General features: G+C 45.6%; 1 protein-coding gene across 4 annotated transcripts; it reads right to left on the minus strand.

Moving 5' to 3' along the window:
• Window positions 1-4681: 4681 nt before the first annotated feature.
• On the minus strand, window positions 4682-25564 carry THNSL2 (threonine synthase like 2). 4 transcript variants are annotated; one of them, XM_077917564.1, is made up of 9 exons: window positions 25416-25564; window positions 20074-20313; window positions 15846-16040; window positions 14340-14492; window positions 11710-11940; window positions 10356-10504; window positions 8193-8318; window positions 6722-6873; window positions 4682-5013 (listed from the first exon to the last, which is right to left on the minus strand). In XM_077917564.1, exons 2-9 carry the CDS (start codon window positions 20294-20296, stop codon window positions 4803-4805), a joined length of 1440 nt encoding a protein of 479 aa, XP_077773690.1. In that variant the 5' UTR covers window positions 20297-20313; window positions 25416-25564; the 3' UTR covers window positions 4682-4802. The 4 variants fall into 4 exon arrangements, with proteins under 4 accessions (XP_077773690.1, XP_077773692.1, XP_077773689.1 ...); XM_077917566.1 differs by having other exon boundaries at window positions 25387-25522; XM_077917563.1 differs by having other exon boundaries at window positions 25294-25519.
• Window positions 25565-26103: the final 539 nt, after the last annotated feature.

Here is a 26103-nt window from a genome sequence, read left to right on the forward strand (position 1 = left end):
ATTGATCAATCACTACAGGACTTTTCTATCATCTCAAGCTATAAGGGAGCGAGATGGATGGGCCTGCGAGGTCTCTGCTCTGCTGAAAGACCAGCAACATTCTGGCTTCTCCTCTCCTTGAAATCTTCCCACCAGGCCATTAGAAGAATTCCATAACTAAGAAATAGTGTCCAATTTTGCATTTTTTTCCCTTCCTCTCTCCCAATCCCTCTTCCCTTCGTGTCGGGTCTTTGAGATGGTAAACTGGAGGACAGGAACTTGACTTCTTATCAACACCTGCAAGCTGCTCTGGGAGCTTTCGTTTAAGGCATTTATATATTTATTTATTTATTTATTCATTTAAATTGTTAAATAAATTATTCACATTTCTAAGTAGTGTGCCTAAAAACAATCCAGCTGTTGGCTGAAGAGCATTAAAAAAAGAAAGCTTTATGTAATTACATAATAGGGAACTATCAGGTGGCACTGTGGGTTAAACCACAGAGCCTAGGGCTTGCTGATCAGAAGGTCGGCGGTTCGAATCCCAGCAACGGGGAGAGCTCCCGTTGCTCGGTCCCAGTTCCTGCCAACCTAGCAGTTCGAAAGCACGTCAACGTGCAAGTAGATAAATAGGTACCGCTCCGGCAGAAAGGTAAACGGCGTTTCCGTGCGCTGCTCTGGTTCGCCAGAAGTGGCTTAGTCATGCTGGCCCCATGACCCGGAAGCTGTACGCCGGCTCCCTCGGCCAATAAAGCGTGATGAGCGCCACAACCCCAGAGTCGGCCACGACTGGACCTAATGATCAGGGGTCCCTTTACCTTTAAAGAATTAATGCTAAATGCAATACTTTCTTAGTGGAACCAATTTGCACATACTATGCAGTGTCTGATATGTGCCATTCTCCTTAAACAAAGAGACCCTTCATATTTCAAAAGGGATGGCAATAATCTATGGGGCGTTCATAAACCCGCAAGACTGCAACAGTCTTGGCGGGCACCTCTCATGCTGTGCAATTTGGCCGGCCACTGAGGGTGACCCAAGTTCCATTTATTGTTGCTGCGTAAAGCTTTCCTACAGCCACAACTCCTTTGCCGTTGGTGTTCTGACACCAGTAGAGGCCTGAATGGGGCATGCTGGGAGTGGACCAGAGGAGATCTGGGATCTGCAGGATTCCTCCAGTACACACCCAAACTATGCCTGCTCTGGAGCACCCATATTTAATCTCCACCACAATCACATTGGCAGGGTCAATGGGAGGAAGATGGGAAACACTCATCCAATATGGCGGGGTGGAAGAACAAGATGCCTCACCACTCCATCTCTGCCAGGCAATGTCCCCAACCTCTATAGCAGGGATGATCGATCGCGATCTACTGGCAGATCCCTGGGAGGTTTGGGTAGATCACGGTTGATCTGCTGGGTCCCTTTCCTTAGCGTTGGTAAAATAGAATCCGGCCCTGCCCTGTTGCTCTGATCTGCATTGTTGCAGAATCTGCAGAATGGAAGATGGGAGTGAGGCTGTTCCCCCAGCGATCTATCCGTTGGTGAGCAGCTGCTCCCCTTTCTCCCATGATGTTAGGCTTGAATCCTCAGAAATCAGGGCTTTCCTCCTCCCTAAAAAAAGCTCAAAAACTTTAACCTGAACCCCCCAAAAGGGAGTAGAACACTGCCAGTTTTTAATTCTTTGAGTAGATCGCAGTCTCTAAGGAGTTGGCCACCCCTGCTCTATATTTCCCCTCCCCAATTTTTTTTATTGATTTTCAACATTTATCACAAAAATGACACAACAGAACACACAACAAAGAAAAACACATTACACTACAATATACTAAACACACACACACACACACACACACACACACAATTGTTTCTTCAAATACCTAGTTCTCATCACATTGATAACTAACTTCCTCGAATCCCCTCTAACTGAATTTCATTATGTCACCTGTATAACAGTTCTCCAAATTCATATTTCTAATAATATTAACTCCTTTCGTTTGCTAACCTCCACCCCTGCTCTATAGCATTGCTCTCCTCTGCCCAAAGCTCACCCCCTCCACAAGGAAAGCATATTTATTCTTTTTGCGTTATTTTATCTTTCTGCAGGAGCACAAGCACACACTTGTCTGTTTCACTTGATGTGGCTGGCAGACTGGTGACTAGGAGTGCCCGCCAGGACCATATAACACCAGTCCTAAAGGATCTGCACTGGCTCCCAGTATGTTTCTGAGCACAATTCAAAGTGTTGGTGTTGATCTTTAAAGCCCTAAATGGCCTCTGCCATGTAGACCTGAAGGAGCGTCTCCAACCCCATCGTCCAGCTCAGACACTGAGGTCCAGCTCCGAGGGCCTTCTGGCAGTTTCCTCACTGCGAGAAGTGAGGTTCCAGGGAACCAGGCAGAGGGCCTTCTCAGTAGTGGCACCCACCCTATGGAATGCCCTCCCATCAGATGCCAAGGAAATAAAACAGCTATCTGACTTTTAGAAGACATTGTTGGAAGCCACCCAGAGTGGCTGGGGTAACCCAGTCAGATGGGTGGCTAATAATAATAATAATAATAATAATAATAATAATAATAATGTCAGTTCACCATATTTCAGCATCCATTTGTGATTGCTGTATTATATTTTTATGTCCTTGTGAAAATTGCCAGCATCCAATGTGCCTTTCTCCTGAAGACACATTTTTGTATGCAATTTTGCTAATATACATATTTCGCAAACAATTTTCACCAACCCAATGCATTACAGTGGTACCTCGGGATGCAAACGGGATCCGTTCCGGAGCCCCGTTCGCATCCTGAACAGAACGTAAGACGCAACAACGTGTCTGCGCGTCTGTGCAGGTCGCGTTTCACGGCTTCCGCACATGCCTGTGACATCATTTTGACCGCCTGCGCGTGCGCGAGTGGCAAAACCCAGAAGTAACGCGCTCCGTTACCTCTGGGTTGCCGCGGAGCGCAACCCGAAAATACTTATCCTGAAGCATATTTATCCCAAGGTATGACTGTATTTTGGTACGTTGCTTTCTCTAATATGTGTATTTTCATGCACCCTTCCAGCCAATACATTCATTTTTGTGTTTTATTTTACTGCAACAGTGCCACAAAATCTAAATAAGTGCAAACATCAAAGGAGAGCAGCATTTTAGTCCATATATCGTTTTGTGAACTGTGTATTAGGTTGGCTAGTATTAAAATGTGAACGGAACCAAATTCCTTGCCAACCACGCAAGAAGGAGAAGGTATTGCAGAGACATGACTCCGTGTTTTTACTTATAATTCAGACCCAAGGAAGTGAGTGTTCTTGAATCATTTCAGTTAGGAGCAAAAGAGCCTTTAAACAAATCAAAGCTTAGGTGGCTCTGCCCCCTTGTGGCAGCATGCCACCCTTACATTTATGCTTTGTTGTTGTTAGTCGTTTAGTCATGTCCAACTCTTCGTGACCCCCTGGACCAGAGCACGCCAGGCACTCCTGTCTTCCACTGCCTCCCGCAGTTTGGTCAGACTCATGTTTGTAGCTTCGAGAACACTGTCCAACCATCTCGTCCTCTGCCGTCCCCTTCTCCTTGTGCCCTCCATCTTTCCCAACATCAGGGTCTTTTCCAGGGAGTCTTCTTTTCTCATGAGGTGGCCAAAGTATTGGAGCCTCAGCTTCAGGATCTGTCCTTCCAGGGAGCACTCAGGGCTGATTTCCTTAAGAATGGATAGGTTTGATCTTCTTGCAGTCCATGGGACTCTCAAGAGTCTCCTCCACCATAATTCAAAAGCATCAATTCTTCGGCAATCAGCCTTCTTTATGGTCCAGCTCTCACTTCCATAGCAGAAACAATAGTTACAAGCTACTGGTCTCCGCAACCACAGCAGGCACTGTGATTCCCCAGCAATTTGATTTCACCCCCAGAAGTGCACTCCATTGTATCTTGAGGCAGACAAATGCCAACAACAATTGCTCATCACTTTTAGCAGGTAATAGGCCCAGTATACCGAAAGAAGCGTCTTCACCCCCATTGTTCAGCCTGGACACTGAGGTCTAGCACCAAGGGCCTTCTGGCGGAACCCTCACTACAAGAAGTGAAGCTACAGGGAACCAGGCAGAGGGCCTTCTCGGTGGTGGCGCCCACCCTGTGGAACTCCCTCCCGTCAGATGTCAAGGAAATAAACAACTATTTGACTTTTAGAAGACATCTGAAGGCAGCCCTGTTTAGGGAAGTTTTTAATGTTTGGTGTTTTTAATATTCTGTTCAGAGCCACCCAGAGTGACTGAGGAAACCCAGCCAGATGGGTGGGTTATAAATAATGAATTATTATGATGATGAATTGAAATGGAAACTGGAAATGCTATGAAATGTAGAATGTTTTGGTGTTTTTAATATTCTCTTGGGAGCTGCCCAGAGTGGCTGGGGAAACCCAGCCAGATGGGTGGAGTATAAATTTATTATTACAGTGGTACCTTTGGTTGCAAAGAGCTCTGTTCGCAACCTGAGCAGAACGCAACCTGAGTCTGCGCGTGTTGCGAATCGCCGGTTCTGCGCATGACGTCATTCTGAGTGTCTGCGCATGCGGCGAAACCCAGAAGTAACCCTTTCCGGTTCTTCCGGGTCGCCGCGGGACACAACCTGAAAACACTCAACCTGAAGCAAACACAACACGAGGTATGACTGTACTATTGTTGTTGTTGATGATGATGATGATTCTGCAAGAACTGTGACACAACTATCCTTTATTCATTAGCAAAAGCAGCACCAGCTTTCTTATCATGTGCCTTGCACAGAAGTAGGAGGCTTCGATGGAGCCATCAACTAGGGGACTCGTTGCAAATGTTCAGCTCGGCGTAGGATTTCTCTGTTTCGCAACTGCTTCTATTTGCTGCCGCAGTAGCTTTGCCCAGTCATCGCCTCTCTTCAGGACGCAAGATCTGGTCTCCATGTCTTTCAGCTTCCTTATCTCAGACGAGATGTCGAGGGTGAGATCGGCTTTAAGAACGGCATTTTCAAACTTCACAGGGGAGGCAGGAGCCAAGCAACACCTGGAACTGGAGCGGAGGAAAAGAGGAAATGAGCACATCTCAAACCTCTAAACGTCTCTGAAATCTGAACAGGACTGAATGGGCTCCGTCTCAAAGAATGCTCTTGCCACAGTAAATTTGTTGATCTTCAAATCCTTGTGGGTCCCTTCACATATTGTGCCCTAAACAGCTTTGGCCCTGTATACCTGAAGGAGCGTCTCCACCACCACTGTTCAGCCCAGACACTGAGGTTCAGCTCCGAGGGATGGGAAACTACAGGGAACCAGGCAGAAGGCCTTCTCGGTAGTGGCGCCCACCCTGTGGAACGCCCTCCCATCAGATGTCAAGGAGATAAATAACTACAAGCTAAATTTATAGTATTATCTCCCATGCTGCAGGTGGGGGAGTGGATGATAATAATAATAATAATAATAATAATAATAATAATAATAATAATAATAATAATAATAATATTATTTATACCCCACCCATCTGGCTGGGTTTCCCCAGCCACTCTGGGCGGCTTCCAACCGAATATTAAAAACAATACAGCATCAGACATAAAAAACTTCCCTAAACAGGGCCGCCTTCTGTTGTCTTTTAAAAGTAAAATAGTTGTTTGTTGCCTTGACATCTGCTGGGAGGGCGTTCCACAGGGCAGGCGCCACTACCGAAAAGGCCCTCTGCCTGGTTCCCTGTAACTTGGCTTCTCGCAGTGAGGGAACCGCCAGAAGGCCCTCGGAGCTGGACCTCAGTGTCCGGGCTGAATGATGGGGGTGGAGACGCTCCTCCAGGTATACAGGACTGAGGCTGTTTAGGGCTTTAAAGGTCAGCACCAACACTTTGGCTCAGAGAGAGTAGGTTGCCTGAGTTTGCAGCAAAGGCAAGATCTGAACCAGGAGCTTCCCAGTTCACAGCTCAGTTTCTTAGCGACTATGCTACCCCAGCTCATAATGTGCGTGAGGGAGCGTGTACAGCCTTTGCGAACAATTTTGTCCCCACTTGTTCACATTTTGCATTCTTCAGGTGAACTTCAAGATGGTGCTGTGCTTGGTGCCTTGTCCCAGACAGCATGTAGGATGAACATGATTTTTATCAACATCATTTTATGTTCCAAGGATGGCTATTATACTGGTAGGAAACAAAAAGCACAGGTTGTTGTTGTCATTAACACTATGATTTTATTAATCTTATTATAGCTGCAATATAATTTATTTATGCAATTAATAAATAAGAAATATTTCTTTAAAATTGTCATATTCATTTGCATGCTTTAGTATATTATAATAGTACTAACAATATAATATATATAATACTATAATAAGAAAGGGACGCAGGTGGCGCTGTGGGTAAAAGCCTCAGCGCCTAGGGCTTGCCGATCGAAAGGTCGGCGGTTCGAATCCCCGCGGCGGGGTGCGCTCCCGTTGTTCGGTCCCAGCGCCTGCCAACCTAGCAGTTCAAAAGCACTCCCGGGTGCAAGTAGATAAATAGGGACCGCTTACTAGCGGGAAGGTAAACGGCATTTCCGTGTGCTGCGCTGGCTCGCCAGATGCAGCTTTGTCGCGCTGGCCACGTGACCCGGAAGTGTCTCTGGACAGCGCTGGCCCCCGGCCTCTTGAGTGAGATGGGCGCACAACCACAGAGTCTGTCAAGACTGGCCCGTACGGGCAGGAGTACCTTTACCTTTACCTATAATAAGAAAGCTACGAAAGCGTGCACACAAATTCAGGCTTACGTGTTTGGATGGCAACTGGAATGCTTATAATGGTAGCAAACAGCAGTGGCGGAATGGGGACACAGGAGATAGCGGTTGTCCTCCCAGCAGCGTCTCATGGCTTGGACAATTTCTTCATCAGAGACTGAGCAAGACTTCAGACCTTCAGAAAGCTGCAACGAGACAGAGGACATAGAAAGCTGCAAGCTGACTTAGAGGGTACAGCTGCAAATACAGTGGTACCTCGAGTTACATACGCTTAAGGTTACATACGCTTCAAGTTACAGACTCCGCTAACCCAGAAATAGTACCTCAGGTTAAGAACTTTGCTCCAGGATGAGAACAGAAATCGCGCAGCGGCAGCAGGAGGCCCCATTAGCTAAAGTGGTGCCTCAGGTTAAGAGCAGTTTCGGGTTAAGAACGGACCTCCAGAACGAATTAAGTTTTTAACCCGAGGTACCACTGTATAACGCTTTAAGTACGTTTTTTCCACAGTGTTTTTTAATATATGTGTAGTTCCACCAGAGGGATGCGGGTGGCGCTGTGGGTTAAACCACAGAGCCTAGGACTTGCCGATCAGAAGGTCGGCGGTTCGAATCCCCATGACGGGGTGAGCTCCCGTTGCTCGGTCCCTGCTCCTGCCAACCTAGCAGTTTGAAAGCACATCAAAGTGCAAGGAGCTAAATAGGTACCACTCCGGCGGAAAGGTAAACGGCGTTTCCGTGCGCTGCTCTGGTTCGCCAGAAGCGGCTTAGTCATGCTGGCCACATGACCCGGAAGCTGTACGCCGGCTCCCTCGGCCAATAAAGCAAGATGAGCGCCGCAACCCCAGAGTCGGCCACGACTGGACCTAATGGTCAGGGGTCCCTTTACCTTTACCTAGATTCCACCAGAGAAACTGTAGACATCACCTGCCCAGTGAACATCGCAACTGGTTGATCGGCACATTTGCATACTGCCATCCCTAAGTACCAGGAGACGCGGGTGGCGCTGTGGGTAAAACCTCAGTGCCTAGGATTTGCTGATCGTATGGTTGACGGTTTGAATCCCCGCGGTGGGGTGAGCTCCTGTCGTTCGGTCCCAGCTCCTGCCCACCTAGCAGTTCGAAAGCACTCTTAAGTGCAAGTAGATAAATAGGTACCGCTTTATAGCGGGAAGGTAAACGGCGTTTCCGTGTGCTGTGCTGGTGCTGGCTCGCCAGCTGCAGCTTCGTCACACTGGCCACGTGACCCAGAAGTGTCTTTGGACGGCACCGGCTCACGGCCTCTAGAGCGAGATGAGCACGCAACCCTAGAGTCGGACATGACTGGCCCGTACGGGCAGGGGTACCTTTACCTTTACCTATCCCTAAGTACCGCAATGATCTCTCCACCAATACCTCTCCTCTCCCAGGAAGCGATGCTTCTGACGTGAGGTCCGTTGCACAGCAGCTGCTCCTGAAAGAGAGCCTTCAAACTAAAAGCTGAAGAATCATAGGCAAATCACAGCTAACCTTCTTTTGCAACTGGGATGGGAGCTGGACTTTTTTAGCGGAGTAAAATTCTTCCATCACACTTCGGACCAAGTTGCTGTCTGAGCCGGAGAACAGCCAAAAGACCCTTTCCATGTTGTAAGGTTCCTAGCAAAGGAAAAGATAGCACAAGCCGTTTTCTAGAAGGAGGTTTATGGTCAGAAACAAGCAAGTATTTAGATATGGGGAAAGATCTGTAGGAGCCGAAGGAAATGGATTACAGGAAAAAGGCACCCATCAACAAATCTCATTACAGTAGTACCTCAGGTTACAGACGCTTCAGGTTACAGACTCTGCTAACCCAGAAATAGTACCTCGGGTTAAGAACTTTGCTTCAGGATGAGAACAGATATCATGTGGCGGCAGCGTGAGGCCCCATTAGCTAACGTGGTACCTCAGCTTAAGAACAGTTTCAGGTTAAGAACGGACCTCCAGAATGAATTAAGTACTTAACCCGAGGTACCACTGTACACAGTCACATTCCAGAAAGCCCATAGGGCTATGGTGTTGCTCTAAATCGGGGAGAGAGATCAGATTTTTCAGGACTACAGCTCCCATAATCCCTGACCTCTGGATATGGCTGATGGGAGTTGGAGTCCAACAGCACCCGGAGAGCAACGGTTTCTCCATCCCTTCTCTATATAGTTCAAGGGAATGGTCTTAGGATCTCGAGGCAGCTGAGTCACTCTGCAAGGAGTTCCTTCACCAACCAGGGCTTCATCCAGGAAGAACATCCCAACAGACTTCCCCAAACTGACTCTCTGTGGTTCCCTCTCTACCTTTTCCCTTGAGAAAGGGAGGAAATTGGCTGTCAAACTGGCAGGCAAACACAGGCACCAGTTCTTGCCCAGAAGTTCCTGCAAAAAGCCAGCTGGAATGGAAACCATATGTAGCTGGTTCCTAAGCAGAGCCATAGCCCATTCCTCCCTCTGCGTCAGCCTGATAGCTGATGATGATTGACAACTGGGGGAGAGAGGAGGCTGATGGGAGCCGATGTCCCAGCAAGGCTGGTGGAATGGTCCATCAATGGAGTGAGCATGTCTGGGGGATGCTCAGGGAGCTATGATGATGATGATGATGATAATAATATATTATATTATATTATATTATATTATATTATATTATATTATATTATATTATATTATATTATATTATATTATATTATATTATATTATATTATTATATTATATTATATTATATTATATTATATTATAATATTAATAACTCTGGGCGGCTTCCAACAAAATATTAAAATACAGTAATGCATAAAACATTAAAAGCTTCCCTAAACAGGGCTGCCTTCAGGTGTCTTCTAAAAGTCTTGGTAGTTGTTGTTCTCTTTGACATCTGGTGGGAGGGCATTCCACAGGGCGGGTGCCACTACCGAGAAGGCCCTCTGCCTGGTTCCCTGTAACTTGCCTTCTTGCAGTGAGGGAAACGCCAGAAGGCCTTCGGCGCTGGACCTCAGTGTCCAGGTAGGACAATGGGGGTGGAGACGCTGCTTCTGGTATAGTGTGCCGAGGCCGTTTAGGGCTTTAACAGTCAGCACCAACACTTTGAATTGTGCTCGGAAACGTACTGGGAGCCAATTGTAGGTCTTTCAAGACCGGTGTTATGTGGTCTCGGCAGCCGCTCCCAGTCACCAGTCTAGCTGCCGCATTCTGGATTAGTTGTAGTTTCTGGGTCACCTTCAAAGGTAGCCCCACGTAGAGCGCATTGCAGTAGTCCAAGCGGGAGATAACTAGAGTGTGCACCACTCTGGCGAGACAGTCCATGGGCAGATAGGGTCTCAGCCTGCGTACCAGGTGGAGCTGGTAGACAGCTGCCCTGGACACAGAATTGACCTGCACCTCCACGGACAGCTGTGAGTCCAAAATGACTCCCAGGCTGCGCACCTGGTCCTTCAGGGGCACAGATACCCCATTCAGGACCAGGGAGTCCTCCACACCTGCCTGCCTCCTGTCCCCGCAAAACAGTACTTCTGTCTTGTCAGGATTCAACCTCAATCTGTTAGCCACCATCCATCCTCCAACCACCTCCAGACACTCACACAGGACCATCACTGGTTTTGATTTGAAAGAGAGGTAGAGCTGGTCCTCACATTTCTACCATACTAAACAGCACGTTCCTCTCCAGGTAAATTACCTGAATATCCATTGCTGAAGCCAGTGTTGACTTCACAGACCTGGACAGTGAGAAATCACCCTGTTGGATAGCTCTGTGTACCACATCATTGTCATTTACCACGGCCACAAGATCAATGGGGAGCCCCATCTTCTGTGCAAGACACCCAGCTGGACCAAAGAAAGAAACCATCAGTAATTTGTACCACAGATCTCCTTACATAAAGCAGCTGCACAATATGGTACCGAAATCATTTCAACTATTCTATTTGATCTGATTGTCAATACTGGACTGAATACAGCTGTGATTGGTGATATTGGAAGTTGGTGGCATTTTACTGTTAATTTAATTGCTATGTTTTATGGTTATATGTTTTGCATGGTTCCTTGTCTGTCCCCCATGAGTGATGAAAGCAGGCCAAATTATGCAAAACAGCAAAATATGTAGAAATATGTAAAGCCTGCACTCCACTCTGCTTATGTAATTTATGCAGGTTGCAGAATTTCTACCATACTAAACAGCACGTTCCTCTCCTCTGGTTACATAAACTGGCTGTATTCCAGGTGCCCAATCCCAGGGTCTATTATTATTATTATTATTATTATTATTATTATTATTATTAATAATACCCTGCCCTCCCCAGCCAAGGCCAGGCTCAGAGCGGCTAACAAGCAATAATAAAAACAAGTTGAATGAATACAACTTAAAAACAAGATTAAAATACAACATTAAAATATTGAAACATTAAAATATTAAAATGCAGCCTCATCACAGGAGGAGAAAGGAAAAAGAAAAAAGAAAGAGGGGGAGGGAATCAAATTGGCTCTAAGCTAAAGGCCAGGCAGAACAGCTCTGTCTTACAGGCCCTGCGGAAAGAAATCAGATCCTGCAGGGCCCTGGTCTCATGAGGCAGAGCATTCCACCAGACCGGAGCCAGAGTTGAAAAGGCCCTGGCTCTGGTTGAGGCTAATCTAACTTCCTTAGGGCCCGGGACCACTAGGGTGTTGCTATTTATGGACCTTAAGGTCCTCCGTGGGGCATAAGGTACTCCGTGGGGCATACCAGGAGAGGCGGTCCCATAGGTACGAGGGTCCTAGGCCGTGAAGGGCAATGGCAATTAAACATAGGAGCTCAGTCAATGCCTGCAGCTCAGCGAGCCACGATGAACTAGGAGAAATATTCAGCAAACCTCAGAAATATAGCCAGATTGTTTAGGAGTACTAGGTTTGCACTGAAGCAGCAAAATAAAAAGTTGTCTTTGACGTGCTGCTCGTTTTACAGCTCCTCCCATCTCCAGCGATGAAACTTTCAGACAGGTCCAGCACAATTCATTACGACTCAAGGAAGCATGTTGGTGTTGTTGGATTTTGCTAACCTGTGAGATTTCCTCCTCCCCCAGTTGGAACAACCACCTCCACAACTGGCAGCGGAGCAGCATCCATAGATGGAGCACACCGGAAGTAGGCGTAGAAAAAATGAGCAATCTGCACCAGAATTCTGGACCAGTTGATCGAATTCAGACTCATCAGGTTGTGTCTTCTTGAAAAATCCTCATCCGCAAACAGTTCTTTGATGGGCTCATCAATTTCATCACTGTTGCCTTCAGCTGGAGGGAGAAGCAGAGATGGAAGAGGCAAGCATGAAAAGTGCTACATCAGTTGTGTCGCAGAAGTGTGCCTCGCTCCACTGCGCCATTGCCAGCCCAGAGGAGAAGGGGATTGTGAAGGAAGCAGGGCACCAAAGATTGTAAAAGGACCTGCTAGCTGATGGGGAGGGGTAGAGGATGAAATCTGTAAACTAAAATTTAAACCTCCCGTCCCATGTGCGTATGTGAGAGAAATACAGCCATACTTCATGATACGTCCGCTTCATGTTACATTCTTTCAGGTTACGTCCCGCGGCGACCCGGAAGTACCGGAAAGGGTTACTTCTAGGTTTCGATGCTCGCGCATGCGCAGAAATGCAAAATGACGTCACGCGCATGCGCAGAAGCGGCAAATCGCAACCCGCGCATGCGCAGACACAGCGCTGCAGGTTGCGCTCTTTTCATGTTGCGAATGGGCCTGCAGAACAGATCCCATTCACAAGCAGAGGTACCATCGTACGAGAGTAATCAAGCTATGAAGCACTTTTAGCAGAGTAAAAACACTTTGTCCTTTTTACTGGGCTCTGAGCAGAGGCCAGGCATGTATGTCTGCTCACATTGCTGGCTTGAAAAGAAGAAACAGATAGAGGCTAGGAGGAAGGAGAAAAGATTAAGATCCTTTGCCCTATTTCCCAGCACAGGGTGTAGGGAATACAATCGTACCTTGGTTGTCAAATGCCCTGGAACTCAGATGTTTTGGCTCCCAAACGATGCAAACCTGAAAGTGAGTGTTCCGGTTTGCAAACATTCTTTTGGAACCCGAATGTCCAATGGGGCTCCCAAGGCTTCTGATTGGCTGCAGGAGCTTCCTGCAGCCAATCAGAAGCCATGATTTGGTTTTGGAAGTCGAACGGACTTCTGGAATGGATTCTGTTCAATTTCCATCATCTGTATAACATCACACAGATCTGTCTTCTCTAGGAATACAAGAACACTGTGAGTCTTAACCCCTTCATATACTTATTTAGCAAACATACGGTAATTGTGATTTTGACTGCAGATTTCCCAACACTGGCAGTGGTCCATTGAGTTCAGTACTGTCTACACCGAGAGCAGCCAACATGGTGCCATCCAGATGCTGCAGGCTTTGTTGAATGGCTTTAGATGACTAGGAGAGGATATTTTACTTGTTAATTATCCTTCCTCTTTCCACTTGTGTGAGAATGCAAATACCTATTTCAGCAGAGAGAGAAATCACTATCCTTGTGCAGTTTATCTCCAGAAGCTATTTGGTACAAGGTTGCATAACCAGTGATATTTTTTAGGGAAAGAGGTGCCGGAACTCACTACGAACACCTCCCTTGTTCTCTTAGAATGGCAATGGCGCCTACCTGAGAGGTGCTGGAACTGAGTTCTGGTGTTTTCCGGCTGAAAAGAAAACTCTGTGCATAGCCTTCTAGAATAATTATGATATCCAAGGATGCTTAGGCAGACTGGGATTTTGTCTCCCTTTTTACGTTTCCCTCTTAACAATGATATCACCCTCAGACTGTTTAAGTAAACAAGAAAAATACAAAGTCTTGCCAGGATTCAACAAATACAGTGATTTAAAATCAGGCAGGTAATAATTCTTAAAAGTTACAAAAGTCCATAGTCCAAAATGGAGTGAGCTCCCTGTTGGAGAACTCACAGACATCCTACCCCATTGCAGGTAAAGAGAAGAGTGTGCAGTGACTGAAAGTAGAAAACATTAAGTTTCGGTTGTTCACCTTCCGACCACACAAGTTTAGAGGATGTGATAGTTTGGGATTATCTAGCAATCGTGCATTTGTAACTTGGCTGCATATCCTCATACAGACTTTAATACTTATCACCAGTGCTTTTTTTCTATAAAAAAAAAGTTTAGGGGTACTCTCATTTTCCTACTCATATTGAAACAGGTAAAGGGAAAGGTACCCCTGACCGTTAGGTCCAGTCGCGGACGACTCTGGTTTTGCGCGCTCATCTTGCGCTATAGGCGGAGGGAGCCGGCGTTTGTCCGCAGACAGTTTTTCCGGGTCATGTGGCCAGCTTTCCCGCCGGAGTGGTACCTATTTATCTACTTGCACTTTGAGGTGCTTTTGAACTGCTAGGTTGGCAGGAGCAGGGACCAAGCAACGGGAGCTCACCCCGTCACGGGGGTTCAAACCACCGACCTTCTGATCGGCAAGCCCTAAGCTCCGTGGTTTAGACCACAGCGCCACCCACGCCCCCCATATTGAAATACTGCCCCTCAATGAGGCCAAACTTAGATTCACAAAATGTTTAGAGGCATGCGTACCCCCAGAAAAAAGCACTGCACACCACTACTGCCCACTAGGCAACAAATCCACAATGACTGAAACCAGAAGCATTCTCAAGTTAAAAATGAAGTCGCTCACTGATAAACACGTGGACGTTGTCTTCAATCACTGTTGTCATCTGCCGCTCTTGCACCTGACTGCAGAGGCCGCGTGGCAGCAGAACAAATATGTCCACATTCTTTTCACCCCGGACACTTTCGATGGCTGAACTCCCAGTATCCCCTGAAGTCCCTGTTTAAAGAAATAACCAAGACTGTTAAAGACTTGCTGGGATTCTGCAAGGTCAGAGGGAAAGAAGGCGCACTCCAGGCCTTGACTCCCAGGAAACCCCATCAATAACACTGGATCCACCTTTAGGTACCCACTCCCATGGTATGACAATTTCCCACCTACCCATTTCGACTCTCTGGCACCCTATCTGCATAACCTAGCAATTCTAAAATATAGATGCGCTTTTACTCTCGCAAGATTGAATGTATTGCCCTCGGCTGTACTTGAGGGACGATTCCAACAGATTCCGCACGAAAAACGCTTATGTCCCTTTGGATATGGCAGTACTGAATTGAAGGCTTGCACTCTTTATAAAGAGTTGAGGAATGAGATTATCACCCCTCTTTTATTGTCCATTCTGCGTCGCCCAGCCACAGTGTCCTTCCTCTTGGCAGATCAAGATGAGCAGGTGACAGCAAAGGCTGCAAGGTTTTTAGCTGGGGCAATCAGAATAAGATCCACTATTTGACTATTGATTTAAAACCCTAAAATGTATTTTCTATAATTGACTTTTTTATTTCTATTCTTTGCATATTGTATTGTTGTTTTATTACTATGGTCGACGCCTGACGCAAATAAAAATTTATTCATTCATTCATTCCCACTGTCCTGAGCATAAGAAGATTCCATCCAGTCCGGCGTCCTGTTCTCACAATGGCTTATGGAAAGGCTGCCAGCAGGACCTTAGAGCAACAGCAATCTCTCCACTATTGATTCCAACCAACTGGGATCCAAAATACAGATTGCTTCTGACAGTGGAGCTTTGTGGTGAGTAGCCAAGGTCTGCCTTATCGGGTGGCGATATTTCTATTTTACTTAATATATGTGGAGTTTTGTGTCAGCGTTGCTTGTGCAGGTTCTCTGCTTGTGTTCCTTTGGTGGTGAGAGAGGTTGGGGTTGGCCTAGGGTGTGGCTGTTCATTTGTGGTTGGCTGTGGTGGTCTTTGTTTTCATGTGTGAGTGGGGTGGGTGGGTGTTTTGGATCAGGTTAGCCATATTGATTTGTATGCTGTTGGTGGGTTTTTGTCATTGTCTTGTTGGGCTGTGTATGTGATAAAGGGGGCCTTGGTGAAGATTTGACGTTTTCCCCGCCCCCAAAAAACAGTTTTTGATCTGGGCTTCCACTGAAATGAGGCTGCGTTTTAAGTTGTATTTTAATCCTGTTTTTAAGTTGTATTTTAATCTATTGTTTTTATACCTGATTTTAGCCTCCCTGAGTCCGGTCTTGGCCGGGGAGGGCGGGGTATTAATAAAATAAATAAATAAAATTATTAAAAACGAACAGAAATCCATTAGTCCTAGCTGCAAAACATACCCACTAGAATTGTGACATGCTTCTTCTTCTTCTTCAGGAAATATTGTAGGAACTGCCCCGCGCAGGACAACGATAAGTCCTTGAAAGCGTACGTTACGCCGTGCCACAACTCGAGAACGTTCAAGCCCTTCTCCAGTCTCGTCAGGTGAACAATATCTCTGTGCCTGAACCTGCTGAATGCTCTGTCAATCAGGTCTAGCGGAAGACGACAAGTCAAAAGACATCGTTAGCTTGGAACCGTGAAAGAAAATATGGCGAAACGATACCAACGATAACTGAATGTCAGACACTCGTGATAGAATATTTCCAACTAGCAAAATTGACGGGAAAATTCAGAGGAGAAAATGGAAAATATTTAAGGAATATATAAGATTACATTGTACAAATAATACCATCTTAGCAGAACTGGAATGATGATAACTGTAAACAAAAATGAATGAAACGAATACTTTAGTGAAATACATGAAAAAGGATATAATGTAAAGCTGTGTGATAAAATTATGATTATATAAACAGTATAATGAGAACGATTGGAAGTTTTATGCATAATTTGATGGTTATGATTCGGTATAAATTTTTGGTTCTTTTTCTTTTCTTTTTTATCTTTTTATCTTCTTTTTTCTTGTTCTTATGTCTTGATGTGTGGGGGGGGGGTTTGTATTCTATTCTTTTATACTTACCTTCGTTGTAAATGATCATTTGAGTCTGTATTTTAAACCAATAAAGATTTACCATGGGGGGGGGGTTTAAAAATGGCACGGCAATATATTGGCCCTTCAGACATATTAACATGACGGTCAAGTCAAGTTTTACCTCAGTAATGCTGCACTCCAGAATAAGGGCAACAATATTTAATTAGGGGAAATGCAAGGCCAGGAGTCCACAAATTTGGGCTAATCTTTGTGGTCAGACAAAAGAGGTGTGGCGAGGAGAACTCTGGTTCATCCCCTCTAGAGGAGCTGGGGGCACTGTCATACTGTGGTTCTGCTCCTTCCTCCTGGGCCGTGTCCAGAAAGTGGTGTTGGAGGATGAGTGTTCAGACCCCTAGGCTCTCACTTGTGGGGTGCCTCAGGGTTCCGTCCTCTCCCCCATGCTTTTTAATATCTATATGAAGCCGCTGGGAGAGATCATCAGGGGGTTTGGGCTGGGTGTTCATCAGTATGCAGATGACACCCAGCTCTACCTCTAAATCAGAACCAGTGAAGGCAGGGAAGGTCCTGTGTGAGTGTCTGGAGGCGGTTGGAGGACGGATGGCGGCTAATGGATTGAGGTTGAACCCTGACAAGACAGAAGTACTGTTTTGGGGGGACAGGAGGCAGGCGGGTGTGGGGGACTCCCTGGTCCTGAATGAGGTAACTGTGCCCCTGAAGGACCAGGTGCGCAGCCTGGGAGTCATTTTGGACTCACAGCTGTCCATGGAGGCGCAGGTCAATTCTGTGTCCAGGGCAACTGTCTACCAGCTCCACCTGCTCACAGGCTGAGACACTACCTGCCCACGGACTGTCTCACCAGAGTGGTGCATGCTCTAGTTATCTCCCGCTTGGACTACTGCAATGCGTTCTACGTGGGGCTACCTTTGAAGGTCACCCGGTAACTGCAATTAATCCAGAATGCGGCAGCTAGACTGGTGACCGGGAGTGGCCGCCGGGACCACATAACACCGGTCCTGAGAGATCTGCATTGGCTCCCAGTATGTTTCCGAGCACAATTCCAAGTGTTGGTGCTGACCTTTAAAGCCCTAAACGGCCTCGGTTCTGTATACCTGAAGGAGCGTCTCCACCCCCATCGTTCAGCCCGGACACTGAGGTCCGGCGCCGAGGGCCTTCTGGTGGTTCCCTCATTGCGAGAAGTGAGGTTACAAGGAACCAGGCAGAGGGCCTTCTTGGTGGTGGCACCCGCCCTGTGGAACACCCTCCCTTCAGATGTGAAGGAAATAAGCAGCTATCTTAACTTTAAAATACAGATGGGTAGCCGTGTTGGTCTGCCATAGTCAAAACAAAAAAAATTCCTTCCAGTAGCACCTTAAAGACCAACTAAGTTAGTTCTTGGTATGAGCTTTCGTGTGCATGCACACTTCTTCAGATACACTGAAACAGAAGTTGCCAGATCCTTCTATATAGTGAGAAGGTGGGGAGGGGTATTACTCAGAGGAGGGTGGGGATGGGTGATTGGCAGATAGCTGTGATGAGCCTGTTGACGACTCTTAACGACTGCAGTAGGTCTTACAGGAAAAAGCAAGGGGTGAGAAGGTGAAAAATGGCTTTGTCATGTATAGTGAGATAAGAATCCAATGTCTTTATTCAGGCCAGGTGTCTCCATGGTTTTAAGTTTGGTAATGATTTGCAATTCAGCAGCTTCTCTTTCCAGTCTATTTCTGAAATTCCTTTGTAGTAAAACAGCTACTTTGAGATCTTGTATAGAATGTCCATTCTATATGGACATTCTATACAAGATCTCAAAGTAGCTGTTTTACTACAAAGGAATTTCAGAAATAGACTGGAAAGAGAAGCTGCTGAATTGCAAATCATTACCAAACTTAAAACCATGGAGACACCTGGCCTGAATAAAGACATTGGATTCTTATCTCACTATACATGACAAAGCCATTTTTCACCTTCTCACCCCTTGCTTTTTCCTGTAAGACCTACTGCAGTCGTTAAGAGTCGTCAACAGGCTCATCACAGCTATCTGCCAATCACCCATCCCCACCCTCCTCTGAGTAATACCCCTCCCCACCTTCTCACTATATAGAAGGATCTGGCAACTTCTGTTTCAGTGTATCTGAAGAAGTGTGCATGCACACGAAAGCTCATACCAAGAACTAACTTAGTTGGTCTTTAAGGTGCTACTGGAAGGAATTTTTTTTGTTTTAACTTTAAAAGACACCTGAAGGCAACCCCGTTTAGGGAAGCTTTTAATATTTAATGCTGTATTGTTTCTAACACTTGATTGGGAGCCGCCCAATATGGTCTGAAGCTCAACCGGGGTCTTGCATCCTAATCCCCAATACTATTTGGCTGGTCAGAGATATTCTTTCCTGCTGGTGCCAATAGAACAGGCCTAGGCAAACTTGGCCTTCCAGATGTTTTGGGACTACAACTCCCATCATCCCTAGCTAACAGGACCAGTGGTCAGGGATGATGGGAGTTGTAGTCCCAAAACATCTGGAGGGCCGAGTTTGCCTAGGCCTGCTTTTGTTGGGAACGCAGCACAGAAGGAAAGGGTTAACCCCACCCCCTGGCTGCTGCTTCTTGCAGTTTTGATCTTGATCCCCAACCATTACTGCTACAGTCAAACCTCGGTTGTCGAACTTAATCCATTCCGGAAGCCCGTCCGGCTTCTGAAATGTTCAACAACCGAGGCGTGGCTTCCAATTGGCTGCAGGAGCTTCCTGCACTCAAACGGAAGCCGCATCGGATGTTCGGCTTCCGAAAAACGTTCGAAAACTGGAACCCTTACTTCCGGGTTTTTGTCGTTCGGGAGCCAGAACGTACGGTAACGGAGGCATTGGGGAGTCAAGGTTTGACTGTATTTCCAGTTTAAACGAACTTTAGCACCCTCTCGCTGAAATTTCAAACTGCCCTGAAGACAGGGACCCAGGATTTTGTTGCACAATGCACACTGATAAAGTTGAATAAAACACGAGTATATGGAACTTGCTGAACTGATCGGGAGAGAAGAGACAGTGGAAGAAGACTGGAAGAAGTTTAAGGAATATTTGAAAAAATAGGTTAATATTTAAATCTTAGAATAGCTTTGGAAGTGGATATAGGCTGTAGGGTTAGAAGCTAGGGTATTTTAAAATAGTATTATTTGTAAGTGATAAAATGTGAAGTTATTTTAAGTGTGATGGTTAGAAATTATGATATATGTAAACATCTAAAGATGAAGTAAAATGAAAATCAGATAGGTGGGACTTGGGGAAGCCCACTTAACAATGTTTAGAAAAATAAGGATATGACAAGAATTTGTTTGTATTGTTTTTCTTTTCTGTTTGTGTTTTTTTATTTGTGTTATAAAATGAATAAAAAATTTTGGGGGGAAAAAGATAAAGTTGAATAAAACACAATAAGAATAATCAATACTACCAGCACATCTACCGCTACTGTCGAGTCACCCGAAATCAATTACATTATATGAAAGGGAGCAAATAACATTATCCCATGAAATAAACCTAACACAGTTTTTAAGGCTGCCAAATTTTGATAGGTGATCTGGATTCATTTACCATTCAGTTCCGCTTCCGGAATAAGCTCAGGTGAAATGAAGAGAGAGCACAATTGCTTCACCAGTTCTGGGTAAGAGAAGCTGCTCCATTTTCGAAGTGTGGCAGAGTCTAAAGCCGGGATTTTTTGAGGCATGAAAAGGCCACCATCGCTTGCATAGCCCGATAAAAGAGCACCTTCAAAATCGACACTCCCGGCTCCTCCTCGGGTGCTGACATACCTCATGTTTCCGTTCTTGGTCCCTGCGACACACAAAGCAATTACAGCAAATTATCTTCAGACCTGAGGATCTTCAGGCTATTGAGACATCTCATAACTTTTGCCTTCCTGTGACCAGTATCTCTAGCAACCAGAAAGAAACCAGATTTGGCAATCTTGAATCAAAAGTAAATCAATCAATCAATCAATCAAAAACCTTTATTGGCATCACAGTATAAAACATTTCAATTAACTGGAATAATGAAAAAGACAAGGGTGAAGCTATCAAGGGTTAGAAGGTCACACTATGGTTGTGTGCATTTGGATATCCAGGCATAGGCAAACTCGGCCCTCCAGATGTTTTGGGACTACAACTCCCATCATCCCTAGCTAACAGGACCAGGGTCAGGGATGATGGGAATTGTAGTCCCAAAACATCTGGAGGGCTGAGTTTGCCTGTGCCTGTGCTACACCCTGTCTATTTCCTGAAAGGATAGTTTGTTGGGAACCCTATCGGGTAAGATTGTGGCTAAAAAGGAAGCTACTAAAGCAGTAATATCTTTGTCCCAATCGGCCAGGAGAAACCTTCTTTGGCTTCTTCTCGGAGTTGTGGGCCAGAGGTCCAACATTTTGCTCAGCATCAGTTAGCGAGGTCTGCTGTGTAAAGGGCAATCTAAGATAGTGTGGTCCATTGAATAAGGTACTTCTCGACTGCAGGCACAGAAACGGGCTTGAATGGAACACTCAGGATGAAACGGTGAAATCTGCTATGATTAAGTGGGCACAAGACGTTGGACATAATATTATGTTTGCTGACTGGGAACAGTTATGGACCACAGGTATGAAGTTTACGGCATGTAATGCCTTAAGAGAGAATATTATGAAAATGATATACAGGTGGTACATGACTCCAGTCAAGCTTGCAAAAATCTATCATTTGCCCGATAATAAATGTTGGAAATGTAAGGAAACTGAAGGTACATTCTTTCACCTTTGGTGGACGTGCCCAAGGATTAAGACTTTCTCGGAGATGATATATAACAAAATGGAAAAGGTATTTAAATATACTTTCCTGAAAAAACCAGAGGCCTTTCTCCTGGGCATTCTCGGCCAATTGGTGCCAAAGAAGGATAGAACTTTTTTTATGTATGCTACGACAGCAGCAAGAATACTTATTGCAAAGTATTGGAAGACACAAGATCTACCCACTCTGGAAGAATGGCAGATGAAGGTGATGAACTACATGGAACTGGCAGAAATGACCGGCAGAATCCGAGACCAGGGAGAAAAGATTACTTACAGAAATATTGTAAAATTAATGAATGTTAAAATGATGTTGGATGAAACTTATGTGGTTTTTAGCTATAACGCTATAAGGAGTATGAAGGGGAAAAAACGGGGTATTAACAGTCAAAAGTTAATGTTGCACATTATTCAAGATTAAAGATTAGGATAAACAAAGAGGGGAAGGATTTGCTGAACTAACAAATTGAACTGGAATACAAAAAGGGAGGTGTGAGGAGGTCCGGGAAATAAGCAAATGAAAGAAAGTGATGGAAAGATGGAATTGTTTTTTATCTATTTTTATTTTGTATTTTTCTTTTTTCTTTTCTCATTTTGTAAAACTCTAATAAATATCTGTTAAAAAAAAGAAAGAAAGAAAGAAAGAAAGAAACGGGCTTGAAATGGAATGTGTGAGAATCTGCCAGGGCCGGATTTAGGTTTGTTGAGGCCCTAAGCTCCTGAAGGTAATGGGGCCCTTACATGTCCAGCTGTCCTTTGTCAACAACAAATGGTCGCTGCTTTTTGTGTTGAACACCGTATTTTTTGCTCCATAAGATGCAACCGACCATAAGACGCACCTAGATTTTAGAGGAGGAAAACAAGAAAAAAAAATTCTGAACGAAACAGTGGATGTTTCGTTGGTTCATGCTGTGGCCACAGACATGATATGTGATTTGACGGTGAGTTTGGGGTAGCCCAATGCAAAAATCCTGAGGATCCATGTGGATCCGTGCTTTGTAACCATGTTTTTTGCGCCATTGCAGCCCCACGAAACAGTGGATGCGTGATTTTTTTGGTGCAGGCTGTAGCCATGGACATGCTATGTGATCTGATGGAGAATTTGGGGTGACCCAATGCAAAAATCCTGCGGATCCATGGGCTTTTACCTCGCCCCTACCAGGCAGCCTCCTTTATCGCTAGCGTCCCTTATCTCCCCCCTGATCGCGTGCCAATCAGCTGCTCAGCGGCTTTGTTTCAACACCCCCTTCCCTCTTTCTAAAAAAAAAAAGCACGATCTGCTTTTTGCCCCTGGGCAATTCTGCTCCAGGTACCACGCTTTCGCTCCATAAGATGCACAGACATTTCCCCTTACTTTTTAGAAGGAAAAAAGTGTGTCTTATGGAGCGAAAAATACGCTATATGCTATTTGCTCATTTATGGACCTAATAGGTATCTAAAGCCATTTGGACAGAACACAATATCTATTTTATTAAAGCAATTGTTGAACAGAAATACAATTAAGAAGTGGAAATGAGCAAACCAGTGATATTTTAGGGAGCAGGCTAGCAGAAGGAGCCTACACAACACAAAACACTGTTGCTGCATGTAGGTTTTATTTTATTTGTTTTTTATCTTATATTTTGGAAATGTACATCCAGTGTTTTATTTTCCTTTAATTTTTTTTGGGGGGGGGGCTCCCAAGAGAGTGGGGCCCTAAGCTATAGCTTGTTTAGCTTATACAGTGGTACCTTGGGTTACATACGCTTCAGGTTACATACACTTCAGGTTACAGAATCTGCTAACCCATAAATAGTGCTTCAGGTTAAGAACTTTGCTTCGGGATATGAACAGAAATCGTGCTCTGGCGGCGCGGCGGCAGCAGGAGGCCCCATTAGCTAAAGTGGTGCTTCAGGTTAAGAACAGTTTCAGGTTAAGTACAGACCTCCGGAACGAATTAAGTACTTAACCCGAGGTACCACTGTACATAAATCTGGCACTGGAACCTGCCTTTGGTCACTGCGGAGGGCAAAGCATTTAATCTCGCAAGCATAAACGTTCTTCGATGGGAAGGAAGTAGGAGATCCTTTAGATATTTGGCACAGGCTGAACCAAAATTATTCATGGGGTGCCTCAGCAAAAGTCTCCATTTATAGCAAACTGGAGGTGGTGGAAGGAAATGTTTCAAATTTGAAGAAAGAGGGTCCACAGCATTTACTGAAAATTGCCAGCTACAGTAATCCAACACTCATGCCTTGCATTTTGTTGGCTCACTTCTTTTGCCTGTAATGTTTTGCCAGAACCTTGATTTTTGCTGGTTTCCAGCAAAGCGCCAACAGCGTCCAATTAGCCCAGCTTGAGTTGCAGACTGCAGCTGATCTCAAGAATGAGGTTCAAAGTTCAGCAGCACTGAACAACCGGCCTCATCGGTCCGGCATGATGAGTTACCGGATAAAAGAATGCACTTTGGCCTTGCCTGAAATCAGTGTTGTTGTTTTTCGGGGCTGCATGTCGTTCTTTGCAGAAACTGGCAGAAAATGTACAACTGCCAACGAAGCAGAAGACATTTGCCAAGAGTCTTAGGGGATGGACATGGTTAAAGAGATATCTGTGCTGCATTGGCTACATTTATGTGCTGTCTTTTTGCCAACCCTGGTCTCTCGGCTCCTAGTCCAGCTCTCCAGCCACTACACCACACTGGTTGTGTGTGTGTTTATAAATGGATTACAGGCAGGACACAACTGGGAAATGAGCATCCTCGGGTACCAGACCTTTTGTACTGCTGCATTATGGGTAGGAGGGAGAGTCACTGCAAAGACACAGGCCTGGGAAGGGAGAAGCCAAAGGGCTTCAGCCGAGTCCATGGAGTGGAGTGGGATTCACTTGTGTCAATTCTCCCTCAGATGTTACCTATTGTGGTTCGTTTTGAGCAGGGGTAGGCAAACTAAGGTCCGGGGGCCAGATCCAGCCCAATTGCCTTCTAAATCCAGCCTGCAGACAGTCCGGGAATGAGTGTGTTTTTACATTAGGAGAATGTGTCCTTTTATTTAAAATGCCATTTCTGGGTTATTTGTGGGGCATAGGAATTCATTCATATATTTTTTTCCAAAATATAGTCCGGCCCCCCACAAGGTCTGAGGGACAGTGGACCGGCCCCCTGCTGAAAAAGTTTGCTGACCCCTGGTTTTGAGGCTCCAATCAAAGGCTTTGCAATTGGAAAAAGGGGGGGGGGAGTCAAATATCAACTTTATTTTCCATCTTACTGCAGGTTTCATTTCATTTCCCAAAATAAAATTTCATTTTACAGTTTATTATTGTTTATATTCTGAATTGTATCTACAGCATATGACGCATGGGTGTTGCCAGGATTTTTGATAGGGGAGCGCAGGCCTTTTGTTGGGGGAGAACAGAATCTCAGTAATAATAATAATAATAATAATAATAATAATAATAATAATAATAATAATAATTTATACCCCGCCCATCTGGCTGGGTCTCCCCAGCCACTCTGGGCGGCTTCCAACAAAACACTAAAATACAATGGCTATGTACAGTGATACCTCGGGTTAAGTACTTAATTCGTTCTGGAGGTCCGTTCTGAACCTGAAACTGTTCTTAACCTGAAGCACCACTTTAGCTAATGGGGCCTCCCGCTGCTGCTGCTGCCGCACCGCCGGAGCACGATTTCTGTTCTCATCCTGAAGCAAAGTTCTTAACCCGAAGTACTATTTCTGGGTTAGCGGAGTCTGTAACCTGAAGCGTCTGTAACCCGAGGTACCACTGTATTTGTATTGATTCCCCCCCCCCTTCTCCCACCATTGGCTACACCCGATATGGGCGCACCCAAATCTCTTAAGGCCTCCAAAGGTCTCAGTCCGGCCCTGAACGCTCTGCACCTGCTCAGGAGCACTCTCGCCCTGTGATCATAACGGGATGGAGAACAGGATGCCAGAGCCGAGTCCCCACGGGGAGCCACAAGTTGAATTCCCAAGACACGCGTGTTGCGCTGCTACAAAACCCACCCGGTTCCCGAGGCGGGCGCGCAACGGGACACTCGGCACCAAGCGCGCAAAAGCGCGCAGAACTTTGAGACTCCCTCTCGCGTGGGAACGCACCTTGGGGTCAAGGCAACTCCGTTTCCTACCGGCTCCACGGAGCCCTCGCTGGCGCAGATCCTTCCCCTTCCTCCGGGGAGGCGAGGCTCTTTGCAGAAGCAACCGACGGGCCGGAGATCCGGAGATCTGCTGGGCAGATCACAAAAACCCCTAGAGGTAAAGGAGCGCAGACACTTTCCCACGCACGGACACTTCCGGTTCTCGATTAAAATCCTCCCTACGATGAAGCTCATCTGGATCATAGCTGTCAAGCTACAGATTTGAAAATAAGGGACCAGCAGCCTCGAAAATAAGGGACCAGCAGCCAAAATAAGGGGTTTTGGCTTAGCTTATACAGAAATCCGGCACTGATGGAGCCATGCTGCTTTGGCTGCGACTGACTGTGTTTTGCAGGGGATTGGACTAGATGATCCTAAGGGTCTACAACTCCCACCAAAGAAGAATGGCAGACAAAACTAAGGAACGACGTCGAGATGGCAAAGCTTACAGGCAGAATTAGAAACCAGGAAGAGGACCTCTTTAATAAAGAATGGGGAAAGTTTATCATTTATATGAAAAGCTACTATAAAGAGTTACATACATTGGTAGGATTGACAGAAAACTTGGAGTAAAAAATTTGAACTATGGATGGACAGATGATTTATAAAAATAGAGTTATGAAAGGGATGCAGAGGGGGAAATCATTGCATTAAGATGCTGCACTGGTTGGAGGGGATG

The sequence above is a fragment of the Podarcis muralis genome, chromosome 13, assembly GCF_964188315.1.
Source record: "Podarcis muralis chromosome 13, rPodMur119.hap1.1, whole genome shotgun sequence".
Classification (NCBI taxonomy): domain Eukaryota; kingdom Metazoa; phylum Chordata; class Lepidosauria; order Squamata; family Lacertidae; genus Podarcis; species Podarcis muralis.

What these genes read in the sequence shown, in the direction of transcription:
- THNSL2 (XM_077917564.1), bottom strand. Translation starts at nt 20,296, where the DNA reads ATGAGGTATGTCAGCACCCGAGGAGGAGCCGGGAGTGTCGATTTTGAA. An exon ending in CATCCCAGTTGCAAAAGAAG is followed by an intron (nt 6,874 to 8,192) that starts GTTAGCTGTGAT and finishes GTCTCGTTGCAG; the next exon opens with CTTTCTGAAGGTCTGAAGTC. An exon ending in TCCAGTTGCCATCCAAACAC is followed by an intron (nt 5,014 to 6,721) that starts GTAAGCCTGAAT and finishes CCTCCGCTCCAG; the next exon opens with TTCCAGGTGTTGCTTGGCTC.